This window comes from Zophobas morio, unplaced genomic scaffold (genome assembly GCF_036711695.1).
Source record: "Zophobas morio isolate AGI-343-1 ecotype UQ-CSIRO unplaced genomic scaffold, CSIRO_AGI_Zmor_V1 ptg000038l, whole genome shotgun sequence".
Classification (NCBI taxonomy): Eukaryota; Metazoa; Arthropoda; class Insecta; order Coleoptera; family Tenebrionidae; genus Zophobas; species Zophobas morio.
The window spans coordinates 1545986-1560292 of record NW_026972143.1 but is presented as its reverse complement, the minus strand read 5'-3'; the positions used below and the strand labels follow the sequence as shown (position 1 = coordinate 1560292).

Below are 14307 nucleotides of genomic sequence, written 5' to 3'. Positions count from 1 at the left end.
ATTTCTAGCCCCTTAACATCGAATTCCCCGACCCCGATTCTCGAACAGACTTGGGTGTCGAAAACCGAAGTGCCCACGGCCACGACGCACACAACGATTCCAGTGCCGTCTCAGCCCAAAGACTACACGGCCCTGGCGATATCACATAGCGCCCCGACCAGCCACCAGGCGTCCTTCGAGCGCGGTGAAAGCGTTGAAAGAAGCAGACCACCAATCAGTAGTAGCAGGTAATCGGCGGGCCAAAACGCGACTCCGGCCCTGTCGATCGGAAAGGCGCCAAAACCTCATTTTTTCAAATTTTTGATTGTTTGTTTAGAAAATGAGTTTCTGGCGGCGTTGGTGGTAAATTAGGGTACTTAAGACTGTGAAGGAGCGCACTTAAGTCACTTTCGTTGTAGATGTGGTAATTAGGTGTTTTATTTGTGTCGGGATTTGATGGGACGTCGGTGAGCGTTTAAATATAAATCGGCGAGTGTGCATGAGATTAATAGGTTATAGATCGTTGCAATTAGTTTTAGGGTATTTTTAGTTTTTTAGATAATGTCATCCTTAAAATTAGATGTGTGTTGGGGTGGTGTAGGTGGTGAGTTTAGTGTAGGTTTTAGGATGGGAGATGTAATGGTTAGATTTATGGTGTATTGTGTGGAAAAATAAACAAGTCATGTTTTAGAGGTAATGTGGCGTCATACTTGTCTTAATATTGCTGATGGATGTCTATTATTATTCTAGGTTATGTTTGTTATCTTTCATATGGATTTAGGAAGTGAAAATCAGACATCGCAATTTCGTACGTTGAAGTGATTACGAATTAGGTGATAAAATAGTGGTCTACAGTGGCTATGAAAAAATAATATTGTTTGTACATAATTTCATACCAAATTTATAACCTCTAAAGAAAATGTTAAGCAAAGTTTATATAGCACAAAATTTATGTTCATAATGAAAATATCTTGTACAAATGTTTGCATCAATTGGTTATATTGTTATTGCAGAAATCCTGCCTGTATAAACAGAGTTTGATCCTTTTTTTTCAAAGTCGTTATTTTTGTATCCACTAAAATTTTATGAGGTGACCATGAGGGGCTGAACGGTAAACAAAAACATTACTGATTTATTGTTAAATCAATTTTTATGAACGTTAATCAAAGTTTGTTTTTTACCAATTTTAGTGTAACAATGGTTGACATTGTTGTGTTGGTAGCAAGTAATATTTTGACAGAGGTCTAACAATATTTGACAGTTTGTATATGCGTAACAATAAAGGTCAGGGGCCCAGGTTAATAAAATTTGATTTAAAGTATATAGAGCTGAAAATACATTTCTTATTTTGACAATTTTTTGATATTCTGATTTTAAATTTTTTCACGTGAAATAATTATAATAGTGTATGAGAACCAATGCATAACACTCTTTCTTTTAAAGAGTTAAATTCGGTAGTAAAAGAATTTTACACGAAAAAAGTCAGTACTTACAATCTAACCTAAAAAGATTTAGGATTTATAATCTTTATTTTAACTACTAGTTTTGAGTAGAAATAGCGTTTTATTAAACAAAGGTGTTGATATTTAGACAATTTCTTAATTTGTTTATCATTTTTATTGTCACACTTTGCCTTTTTTTGTTATAGACTTCTACAATACAGAAAAATTATCAAATTTATGTCTGGTAAATAGTTAGATTACTCGTAAACTTTATTGCTATCACAAACTTGAAATACACTACAAAATATATCAATAAATTTATTGTTAAAAAAGATCTCGTTCGTATTGTCAAATTTTGACTTTCTCGTTATCAAGTTCACATTGCAGAAAAATTCGTCAAATTTATGTTTGATATATCGTTGAGACACCCTTAAACAATCAGTCGATAGTTAAAGAAAGTTTGATAGTTTTTAATTCTCACTGTCATACTTTGATTTGTTGTCATCAAGTTCTAAACTATGAAAAATTGTCAAATTTATGTTTGGCATACCTACAATTGAGACATTCCTAAAGAATCTATCAATAGCTAAAGAAGATTTGACAGTTTTTTCATTCTCAGTGTCATATTTTTGACTTTTTGTCATCAATTTCTACATTACAGAAAATTTGTCAAAATTTGTGTGGTAAATAATTGATTAGACACTCGTAAAACATCAGTCAATCTATAGTTAAGTAAGGTTTCACAGTCCTTCAGTCTTATTGTCAAACTTTGATGTTTTTCATTATCAATTTGTATATAACAGAAAAATTGTCAAATTTAGCTTGGTATATAATTGAAGTATTTTTAAACATTCAATCTATAGTCAGAGAAGGTTTGACAGTTTTTCGTTCTCATTGTCATATTTTTGACTTTCTTCATCAACTTCTACATTACAGAAAAATTGTCAAATTTATGTAGGGTATATAATCGAGGTACTTTTAAACATTCAATCTATTGTTAAAGAAGATTTGACAGTTTTTAATTCTCATTGTCATAGTTTTGACTTTTTGTCATCAACTTCTACATCACATAATAATCGTCAAAATTTGTCTGGTAATTAACACTAGGATTGTCGCTGTCACACATTTAAAATATTCTCCAAAATATATCAATCAACCTAGAGTTAAGTAAGGTTGCTCAATGCATCATTCTTAATGTCAAACTTTTTCATTATCCATTTGTACATAACAGAAAAATTGTCAAATTTATGTTTGATATATAACTGAGACCCTTTTAAACAATCAATCTATAGTTAAAGAAGATTTGACAGTTTTTCATTCTCATTATTATACTTTTGACTTTTTGTCATCACGTTCTACATTACAGAAAAATTGTCAAAATTTGTCTGGTAAATAATTGATTAGACATTCGTAAACCATATAATTATTGATATTACAAATTTGAAATGATTTCCAAAATATATCAATCAATCTATAGTTAAGTAATGATTCACAGTCCTTCATTCTTATTGTCAAACATTGACTTTTTTCATTATCAATTTGTACATAACAGAAAAATTGTCAAATTTATGTTTGATATATAACTGAGACGCTTTTAAATAATCAATCTATAGTTAAAGAAAATTTGACAGTTTTTCATTCTCATTGTAATACTTTTGAGTTTTTGTCATCAATTTTTACATTACAGAAAAATTGCCAAAATTTATGTCTGGTAAATAATTGATTCGACACTTGTAAAGCTTACCATTATTGCTATCAAAAATTTGCTATATACTCCAAAATATATCAGTCAATCTGTAGTTAAATACGGCTTCATAGTCATTCATTCCTGATGTCAAATTTTGTCATCAACTTATCCATTAGAGAAAAACTGTCAAAATTTATCTGGTAAATAATTAATTAGACACTTGTAAAGCTTTGCTATCAAAAAATTGAAATAATGGGCAAAATATATCAGCCAATCTAGAGATCAAGCTTGACAATTTTTCATATTCTTATTGTCAAATTTTGATTTTTTTCGGTACCAAGTTGTACATTATAGAAAAATTGTCAAATTTATGTTTTGTGTATAATTGACATACGCTTCAACAATCAGTCTATAACCAAAGAATATTTGACAATTTTTCATTTTCATTGTCATATTTTGACTTTTTTTGACATCGAGTTCAAGATTACAGAAAAATTGTCAAAATTTATGTATGGTAAATAAGTGATTAGACACTGGTAAACCTTACAATTATTGATAGTACCAATTTGAAATAGTCTCCAAAGTATATCAATCAATCTATAGTTAAATAAGGCTTGACAAATTTTCATTCATATTGTCAAACTTTAACTTTTTTCTTTACCAATTTGTTCACCACAGAAAAAATTGTCAAGTTTATGTTTGATATATATCTGAGACACTTTTAAACAATCTATAGTTAAAGAAGATTTGACAGTTTTTCAGTCTCATTGTCATACTTTTGACTTTTTGTCATCAACTTCTACATTACAGAAAAATTGTCAAAATTTGAATAATAAATAACTGATTAGACACTCGTAAACTTACGATTTTTGCTGTCAAAAATTTGAAATATTCTACAACATCTATTAAGCAATCTAGAGTTGCATTAAGCTCGACAGTTTATCATTCTTATTGTCAAATTTTGACTTTTTTCGGTATCAAGTTGTACATTACAGAAAAATTATTGTCAAATTTATGTTTGTTATATAATTGGCACACGCTTAAACATGCAATCTATAACTAAAGAAGTTTTGACAATTTTTCATTCCCATTGTCATATTTCGACTTTTTGACATCAAGTTCTACATTACAGAAAAATTGTCAAAATTCATGTCTGGTAATCAATTGATTAAACACACGTAAACCTAATGATTATTGTTATCACAAATTTGAAATATTCTCCAGAATATATCACCCAATCTATAGTTAAACAGGGCTTGACAATTTTTCATTCTTATTGTCAAACTTCGATTTTTTTCATTATCGCTTTGTACATTATAGAAAAAATATGAAATGTATGTTTGATATATAACTGAAACGCTTTTAAACAGTCAATCTATAGTTAAAGAAGATTTGACAGTTTTGCATTCTCATTGTCATACTTTCGACTTTTTGTCATGAACTTCTGAAAAACTGTCAAAATTTGTTTGCCAAATGATGTATTAGACACTCATAAAGCTTAGGATTATTCATATCACAAATTTGAAATATCCTGTAAAATATATCAATCAATCGATAGTTAAGTCAATCTTGACAGTTTTTCATTTTTATTGTCAAATTTTGATTTTTTTCGTTATCAAGTAGTAGATTAGAGAAAAATTGTCAAATTTGTGTTTGGTATATAAGTGACACACGCTTAAACAATCTACAACTTAAGAAGATTTGACAGTTTTTCATTCTGATTGTCATACTTCGACTTTTTTTGGCATTAAGTTCTGCATTACAGAAAAATTGTCAAAATTTATGCCTGCTAGATAATTAATTAAATACTCGTAAATTTTATGATTATTGCTATCATAAAAATATATTCTCCAAATATATCAACCAATCTATAGTTAAATAAGTCTTGATAACTTTTCATTTTTATTGTCAAACTTTGAATTTTTTCATTATCAATTTGTACATTACAGAAAAATTGTCAAATTTGTGTTTGGTATATAACTGAGACACTTTCACACAATCAATCTACAGTTAAAGAAGATTTGACAGTTTTTCATTCTCATTGTCTTACTTTTGCCTTTTTGTCATCAACTTCTACATTACGGAAAAATTGTCAAAATTTGAAGAATAAATAACTGATTAGACTCTCGCAAACTTAAGATTTTTGCTGTCACAAATTTGAAATATTCTATAATATTTATCAAGCAATCTAAAGTTACATTAAGCTCGACAGTTTTTCATTCTTATTGTGAAATTTTGATTTTTTTCGGTATCAAGTTGTACATTACAGAAAAATTATTGTCAAATTTATGTTTGGTATATAATTGGCACACGTTTGAACATTCAATCTATAACTAAAGAAGATTTGACGGTTTTTCATTCTCATTGTCATACTTCGACTTTTTTTGACATTAAATTTTACATTACAGAAAAATTGTCAAAATTTATGCCTGCTAAATAATTAATTAGATACTCGTAAATTTTATGATTATTCCTATCACAAATTTGAAATATTCTCCAAATATTTTATCCAATCCATAGTTAAATAAGGCTTGACAATTTTTCATTTTTATAGTCAAACTTTGAATTTTTTCATTATCCATTTTTGTACAATACAGACAAATTGTCAAAATTCATGTCTGGTAATCAATTGATTAAACACTCGTAAACCTTCTGATTATTTTTATCACAAATTTGAAATATTCTACAGAATATATCACCCAATCTATAGTTAAACAGGGCTTGACAATTTTTCATTCATATTGTCAAACTTTGAATTTTTTCATTATCGGTTTGTACATTATAGAAAAATTATGAAATGTATGTTTGATATATAACTGAGACGCTTTTAAACAGTCGATCTATAGTTAAAGAAGATTTGACAGTTTTGCATTCTCAGTGTCATACTTTCGACTTTTTGTCATGAACTTCTGAAAAATTGTCAAAATTTGTCTGCTAATTGATGTATTAGACACTCATAAAGCTTAGGATTATTCATGTCACAAATTTGAAATATTATGTAAAATATATCAATCAATCGATAGTTACGTCAAGCTTGACGGTTTTTCATTTTTATTGTCAAATTTAGATTTTTTTCGTTATCAAGTAGTACATTAGAGAAAAATTGTCAAATTTGTGTTTGCTATATAAGTGACAAATGCTTAAACAATCTATAACTTAAGAAGATTTGACAGTTTTTCATTCTCATTGTCATACTTCGATTTTATTTGACCTGAAGTTCTACATTACAGAAAAATTTTCAAAATTTATGCCTGCTAAATAATTAATTAGATACTCGTAAATTTTATGATTTTTGCCATCACAAATTTGAAATATTCTCCAAATATATTAACCAATCAATAGTTAAATAAGGCTTGACAATTTTTCATTTTTATTGTCAAACTTTGAATTTTTTCATTATCAATTTGTACATTACAGAAAAATTGTCAAATTTGTGTTTGGTATATAACTGAGACACTTTCACACAATCAACCTATAGTTAAAGGAGATTTAACAGTTTTTCATTCTCATTGTCTTACTTTTGCCTTTTTGTCATCAACTTCTACATTACAGAAAAATTGTCAAAATTTGAATAATAAATAACTGATTAGACACTCGTAAACTTAGGATTTTTGCTGTCAAAAATTTTAAATATTCTACAACATCTATCAAGCAATCTAGGGTTACATTAAGCTCGACAGTTTTTTATTCTTATTGTCAAATTTTGACTTTTTTCGGTATCAAGTTGTACATTACAGAAAAATTATTGTCAAATTTATGTTTGTTATATAATTGACACACGCTTAAACATCCAATCTATAATAAAGAAGTTTTGACAGTTTTTCATTCCCATTGTCATATTTCGACTTTTTGACATCAAGTTCTACATTACAGAAAAATGGTCAAAATTCATGTCTGGTAACAATGGATTAAACAGACGTAAACCTAATGATTATTGTTATCACACATTTGGAATTTTCTACAAAATATAACACTCAATGTATAGTTAAATAGGGCTTGATCATTTTTCATTCTTATTTGAAACTTAGAATTTTTTCATTATCGGTTTGTACATTATAGAAAAATAATGAAATGAATGTTTGATATATAACTGAGACGCTCTTAAGCAATCAGTCTATGATTAAAGAAGATTTGACAGTTTTGCATTCTCATTGTCATACTTTCGACTTTTCATCATCAACTTCTGAAAAATTGTCAAAATTTGTCTTGTAAATAATTTATTAGACACTCGTAAAGCATAGGATTATTCATGTCACAAATTTGAAATATCCTATAAAATATATCAATCAATCGATAGTTAAGTCAGTCTTGACAGTTTTTCATTTTTATTGTCAAATTTTGATTTTTTTCGTTATCAAGAAGTACATTAGAGAAAAATTGTCAAATTTGTGAAGGGTATATAAGTGACACACGCTTAAACACTCTACAACTTAAGAAGATTTGACAGTTTTTCATTCTCATTGTCATACTTCGACTTTTTTTGGCATTAAGTTCTACATTACAGAAAAATTGTCAAAATTTATGTCTGCTAAATAATTAATTAGATACTCGTAAATTGTATGATTATTGCTATCACAAATTTGAAATATTCTCCAAATATATCAACCAATCTATCGTTAAATAAGTCTTGACAATTTTTCATTTTTATTGTCAAACTTTTAATTTTTTCATTATCAATTTGTACATTACAGAAAAATTGTCAAATTTACGTTTGGTATATAACTGAGACACTTTCACACAAGCAATCTATAGTTAAAGAAGATTTGACAGTTTTTCATTCTCATTGTCTTACTTTTGCCTTTTTGTCATCAACTTCTACATTTCGGAAAAATTGTCAAAATTCGTATAAAAAATAACGGATTAGACACTCGTAAACTTAGGATTTTTGCTGTCACAAATTTGAAATATTCTACATCTATCAAGCAATCTAGAGATACATTAAGCGCGACAGTTTTTTATTCTAATTGTCAAATTTTGACTTTTTTCGGTATCAAGTTGTACATTACAGAAAAAATATTGTCAAATTTATGTTTGGTATATAATTGGCACACGCTTAAACATTCAATCTATAACTAAAGAAGTTTTGACAGTTGTTCATTCCCATTGTCATATTTCGACTTTTTGACATCAAGTTCTACATTACAGAAAAATTGTCAAAATTCATGTCTGGTAATAAATTGATTACACACTCGTAAACCTTATGATTATTGCTATAACAAATTTGAAATATTCTACAAAATATATCACTCAATGTATAGTTAAATAGGGCTAGACAATTTTTCATTGTTATTGTCAAACTTTGATTTTTTTCATTATCGGTTTGTACATTATAGAAAAATTATGAAATGTGTGTTTGATATATAACTGAGATGCTTCTAAACAATCAATCTATAGTTAAAGAACACTTGACAGTTTTGCATTCTCACTGTCATACTTTCGACTTTTTGTCATGAACTACTGAAAAATTTTCAAAATTTGTCTGGTAGATGATGTATTAGGACTCATAAAGCTTAGGAGTATTCATGTCACAAATTTGAAATATCCTGTAAAATATATCAATCAATCGATAGTTACGTCAAGCTTGACGGTTTTTCATTTTTATTGTCAAATTTAGATTTTTTTTCGTTATCAAGTAGTACATTAGAGAAAAATTGTCAAATTTGTGTTTGGAATATAAGTGGCACACGTTTAAACAATCTACAACTTAAGAAGATTTGACAGTTTTTCATTCTCAATGTCATAGTTTGACGTTCTTGGACATCAACTTCTACGTTACAGAAAAATTGGCAAAATTTGTGTAGTAAGTAATTGATTAGACACTCCTAAAACATGAGATTTTTGCTGTCACAAATTTGAAATTTTCTACAACATATAACAATCAATTTAGGTTTAAATTAAGCTCGACAGTTTTTCATTCTTATTGTCAAATTTATGTTTTGTATATAATTAACACACGTTTCAACATTCAATTTATAACTAAAGAGATTTGATAGGTTTTCATTTTCATTGTCATACTTCGACTTTTTTTGACATTAAGTTCTACATTACAGAAAAATTGTCAAAATTCATGTCTGCTAATAAATTGATTAAACACTTGTAAACCTTATGATTATTGCTATCACAAATTTGAAATATTCTCCAAAATATATCACTCTATCTATAGTTAAATAGGGCTTGACAGTTTTTCATTGTTATTGTCAAACTTTGAATTTTTTCATTATCAGTTTGTACATTATAGAAAAATTATCAAATTTATGTTTGATATATTACTGAGACGCTTTTAAACAATTAATCTATAGTTAAAGAGGATTTGACAGTTTTTCGTTCTCATTATCATACTTTCGACTTTTTGTCATCAACTTCTGAAAAATTGTCAAAATTTATTTGGTAAATAATGTATTAGACACTCATAAAGCTTAGCTCATGTCACAAATTTGAAATTTTTCTGTAAAATATATCAATCAATCGATATTAGTCAAGCTTCACAGTTTGTCATTTTTTGTTGTCAAATTTTGATTTTTTCGTTATCAAGTTGTACATTAGAGAAACATTGTCAAATTTATGTTTGGCATATGATTGTAACATTCTTAAACAGTCTATCAATAGCTAAAGAAATTTTGACAATTTTTTATTCTCATTGTTATACTTTGACTTTTTCTATCAAAAATTTTACATTAAAGAAAAAATGTCAAAATTTATGTCTTGTCAATAATTAATTAAAACTTATGATTATTGATATAACAAACTTGAAATATTCTGCAAAATATATCAATCAATCCATAGTTAAATAAGATTTGACAGTTTTTCACCTAGTTGTCAAATTTTAACTTGTTTCGTTATCAGTTTTATTTTACAGAAGAATTGTCAAATCAATCTTTGATATATAATTGAGACACTCTTAAACCATCAACGTCATACATTGACCTTTTTCATTATCAAGTTCCACATTCCCGAGAAATTGTCAAATTTATGTTTGATCTATAATTGTGACACGCTTAAACAATCAATCTATAGTTGAAGAAGATTTGACAATTTTCATCCTCATTACCATACTTTGACGTTTTTGTTATTAAATTCTACAAAAAACTGTCAAAAATGTCTTGAAACTTGAAATTATTTACTTATAGAAGATTTGACAGTTTCTCATTCTTATTGTCATACTTTGACTTCCATGGTAATCAACTTCTGCAATGTCAAAATTTACCTCTGGTAATTAGTTTTAAATTTTTCATCATCGAGTTATCACCCCATTACTGCCAACATACAATTTCACTAAAACCGAAATTATTTAAGTCAGTAGCTTTTGTATTTATATTTCATCGAACTCGCCATCTGAAACCTACATATAAAGTAGTCCACACCCAAACCCCATTCTACACCGCACAAAACCCATCCGCAGCCACCCCAACTCGACATCTTCCCCAAAACCAACGTACTTTTTGCCCTCAATCAGTAAATTTTTTTCTAGGCACCAAACACCAAATAGAGTATCGCATGCGACAAGTTTAGACGCTATAGCTAGAAGGCAGTGTTTTAGGACAGGATATCCTACTGTTAGTGTTTGTAAGTGTGTTTTTCTTTAATTTCGTCCCGATCCTCCCACCGGCCATAAATATGTAACGAAGGAATTGTTTTCGTAGCGAACAAACCGCACTTGAGCAAACAATTCCCGAATGTTTCATCGGAGAGCGACTTACAGAGGTACAAGACGGCGCCGCAGTCACACGAGAGGAAAAGTCCGAGTCTGAGCAACCCCAACGACTCCCTCAAACAAAAAGTATGCCCTCAGGTGAGTGCGTGGTAGAGTTATGGCGTATTATTACTTATTTTATTAGGCTTCGTTTTGCTAATGAGCACTCGAGGGACTTGCTGTTTGTGCTTGGACAAGTCCTGGAAGCACGCATAGTGTATATAGGGTTTTTGTGTAGATGGTTCGTGCGGGGAGTTGGTGGGGTTAATTATGATTAAATAATGAATTCGAGGGAGGAATAAATGGGGTTTTTATTATTATGGTGCTGGGTAAAAACGCCGGGTTTAAATTCATTATTTAATTCAGCTAAGTTATCACGGAGTTTTAGAGTGATTATGGAAATTGGTAGTACTTACTTTCACCACCCAATGTCAAAATTCGAAAATACACCTTCCGTAATTACAGGTAATTGCTGTATATATTTGTCTGCTAAGATTTCCACATAGATTTACATCGATTTTTGAATGAAGTTTCCAGACCGCAGACCCCCTAAATAGAACCGCGGATGACAGAACCAGCATCTGCCTTGAACACTCTATCTCCAAATTAACTGCGTAATTTTTTGCGGCGATTTTTATAATTATTGTTTGTCAACAGATCTAAATAATAATTTTAACAAATAATATAGTAATACTCGAATTGTTATAAAATAACAAAAATCGAAAGTATATACAAAAGCGAAAAAAAATCAAGTGTTAATAGAATGACCTGACCTGACCAGGTTTGACTTGATTTGACTTGACTTGACCAAACTTAACTGTTAATTCTTTCTGTTTGACTGGAAGATAAAATCGTGGATGAAAGAACCAGCATCTGCATTGAAAACTCTATCCCCAATCATAAATATATTGAAATTCAATTTACTACCGATCTTACTCCGAAATGACAGATTCGTTTTTTACAAAATTAGAACCATCGAATTTTTCAAAATCTGTATCCAAGCTTGTCCAAATATTTGTATTTCTCAGAATTTTTTGAGGATTTTTAGGCAATTTTGTAAAAATTTCATTACTTTTTACCGTTTCTTGAGATTTCGACATATTTAAAAAAACATTTTTTAATCAAATTTTTCGAAAATCTTGGACCATTAACACTTTATGTTTTTCGGATTAGTCCTCGAGTTCTAAATTACACAATATTTTGGGGATTTTTTATTCAACTTTTGGAAAATATTAATTTTTCAGTACTCTTTCGTATTAATTTTTGGCCGTTTCGTGCCTTCGAGAAATTAAAAAATCCATTTTCAAAGTGAATTTTTCAAAAATCTTGATTAGAGATGTTAACACGTTATTTTTTAGAATCAGCTTACTGAAATGTACTTCCGAGAATTTTTTGAGAATTGCTTGTCAAATTTACAAGAATCTCAAATTTTCGAAACCCTCAGCTAGAATTTAATTTTTGGACTGTTTTCCGAAAATTCGGAATACTTATTAAAAAACATCCAATTTCAAATTTTTCTAAATTTCAAAAATTTGAATTTTTCAATACACTTCGTACAGATTTCTCGACGTTTTTGGGGTTTCGAAGTATTATTTCATTTTCAAATAAAAATTTCCAAAAATTTTCTAAAAATCGAAAAATCTCGATATATGTAAAAAAATGTCTTTTTCGTATCGAATTTTCCGAAAATTTTTGGCCGCGACGATTGACACTAGGCTTTAAGATTCAGTGGGTCGAGATCTAGTTATATCCCAGAATTTTTTGACGATTTTTAGCCAACTTTTCCAAAATTTTAATTTTTGAATACCCTCTTGATGAATTTTCTTGAAATTTTAGTTTTCGAAAAAGCTATGTCCGAGAATGTTTTCAGAAATTTTAGACAACTTTTTAATAATTTTTCAATACCGTTGAGAATTTTTTGTCGGTTTTTAGAAAGTTCTAGATATTAAAGAAATTTTATTTTTAAAGAAAATTTTCCGAAAATCTTGGTCCGAGACCATTGACTCTTTATGTTTTTCGAACCAGTTCGTCGAGAACTTTTTCTAGAATTTTTTGGGGATTTCTAGTCAACTTTCCAAAAATTTCAATTTTTCAATACAATTAGGATTTTTTTGTTCGTTTTCCGCAATTTAGAGATATTAAAAAAAAATCCCACATTCCAATTAAATTTTTCGAATTAGTTATTCCGGAGAATTTTTCAGGATTTTTTGATCTTTTTTTGAAAAAAAAAAAAAATCCAAATGGTGTTGAAAATTTGTGAGTCAAAAGTTTGGAATTTTTTGGCGTTTTTCGAGATTTCGAAAATTCCAATTTCAAATAAAATGTTTAGCCTTTTCGTGCCCTTGAAAAATTAAAAATTTTTTGATGATCTCAAATTTTCGTAACCCGTCACCGTTTGAATTCTTGGACTGGTTTTTCGAAATTTCAAAAAATTAAAAAAAATCCAATGTCCGAGAATGTTTTCAGAAATTTTAGACAACTTTTCAATAATTTTTCAATACCGTTGAGAATTTTTCGTCGCTTTTTAGAATGTTCTACCTAGATATTAAAGAAATTTTATTTTTAAAGAAAACTTTCCGAAAATCTTGGTCCGAGACCATTGACTCTTTACGTTTTTCGAACCAGTTTGTCGAGATCACTATTCTAAAATTTTTTGGGGATTTCTAGTCAACTTTCCAAAAATTTCAATTTTTCAATACAATTAGGATTTTTTTGTCCGTTTTCCGAAAATTAGGGATATTTAAAAAAACATCCACCTTCGAAATAATTTCCGAATTAGCTATTCCGGAGAATTTTTCAGGGTTTTTTGATAACTTTTTTTGAAAAAAAAAAAAAATTGAATTGAAAAATTGTGATTAAAAAATTTGGAATTTTTTGGTCGTTTTTCGAAATTTCGAAAACTCCATTTTTAAATAAAATGTTTAGCCTTTTCGTGCCCTTGAGAAACTAAAATTTTTTTGAGGATTTATTGGCAGATTTTCAAGAGTCTCAAATTTTCGTAATCCGTCCCCGTTTGAATTCTTGGACCGTTTTTTCGAAATTAAAAAAAATTCAATTTAAAATTTTTCTAAAATTTTGTTTTTCGAATTAGCTGGTCAAAATGTATTTTCAAGAATTTTTTTTAGGATGTTTAGACAACTTCAAAAATCTTAATTTTTCAATACACCTCGTATGAATTTTTTGACGTTTTCAAGATTTAGAAACACAGATTAAAAAAAATTAATTTTCAAATCAAATTTTTCGAAAATCTTGGACCATTAACACTTTATGTTTTTCGGATTAGTCGTCGAGTTCTAAATTACACAATATTTTGAGGATTTTTATTCAACTTTTGGAAAATTTTAATTTTTCAAAAATTTTGATTAGGGACGTTAACACGTTATTTTTTAGAATCAGCATACTGAAATGTATTTACGAGAATTTTTGAGGAATGCTTGTCAAGTTTACAAGAATCTCAAATTTTCGAAACCCTCAGCATGAATTTAATTTTTGGACTGTTTTCCAAAAAT

The 14307-nt window shown here is 28.6% G+C and overlaps 1 protein-coding gene across 5 annotated transcripts in view; it reads left to right on the top strand.

Moving 5' to 3' along the window:
- LOC135140256 (potassium voltage-gated channel subfamily H member 6-like) overlaps window positions 1–14307 on the top strand; it is a 262036-nt gene that overhangs the window by 121396 nt on the left and 126333 nt on the right. For 4 of the 5 annotated variants that reach the window (XM_064070737.1, XM_064070740.1, XM_064070735.1 and 1 more), the window contains 3 exons: window positions 9–227; window positions 10577–10671; window positions 10749–10897. In XM_064070737.1, coding sequence (XP_063926807.1) covers window positions 9–227; window positions 10577–10671; window positions 10749–10897 — 463 coding nt within the window. The remainder of the gene's footprint in view (window positions 1–8; window positions 228–10576; window positions 10672–10748; window positions 10898–14307) is intronic. The other variant, XM_064070741.1, reaches the window with a different exon arrangement.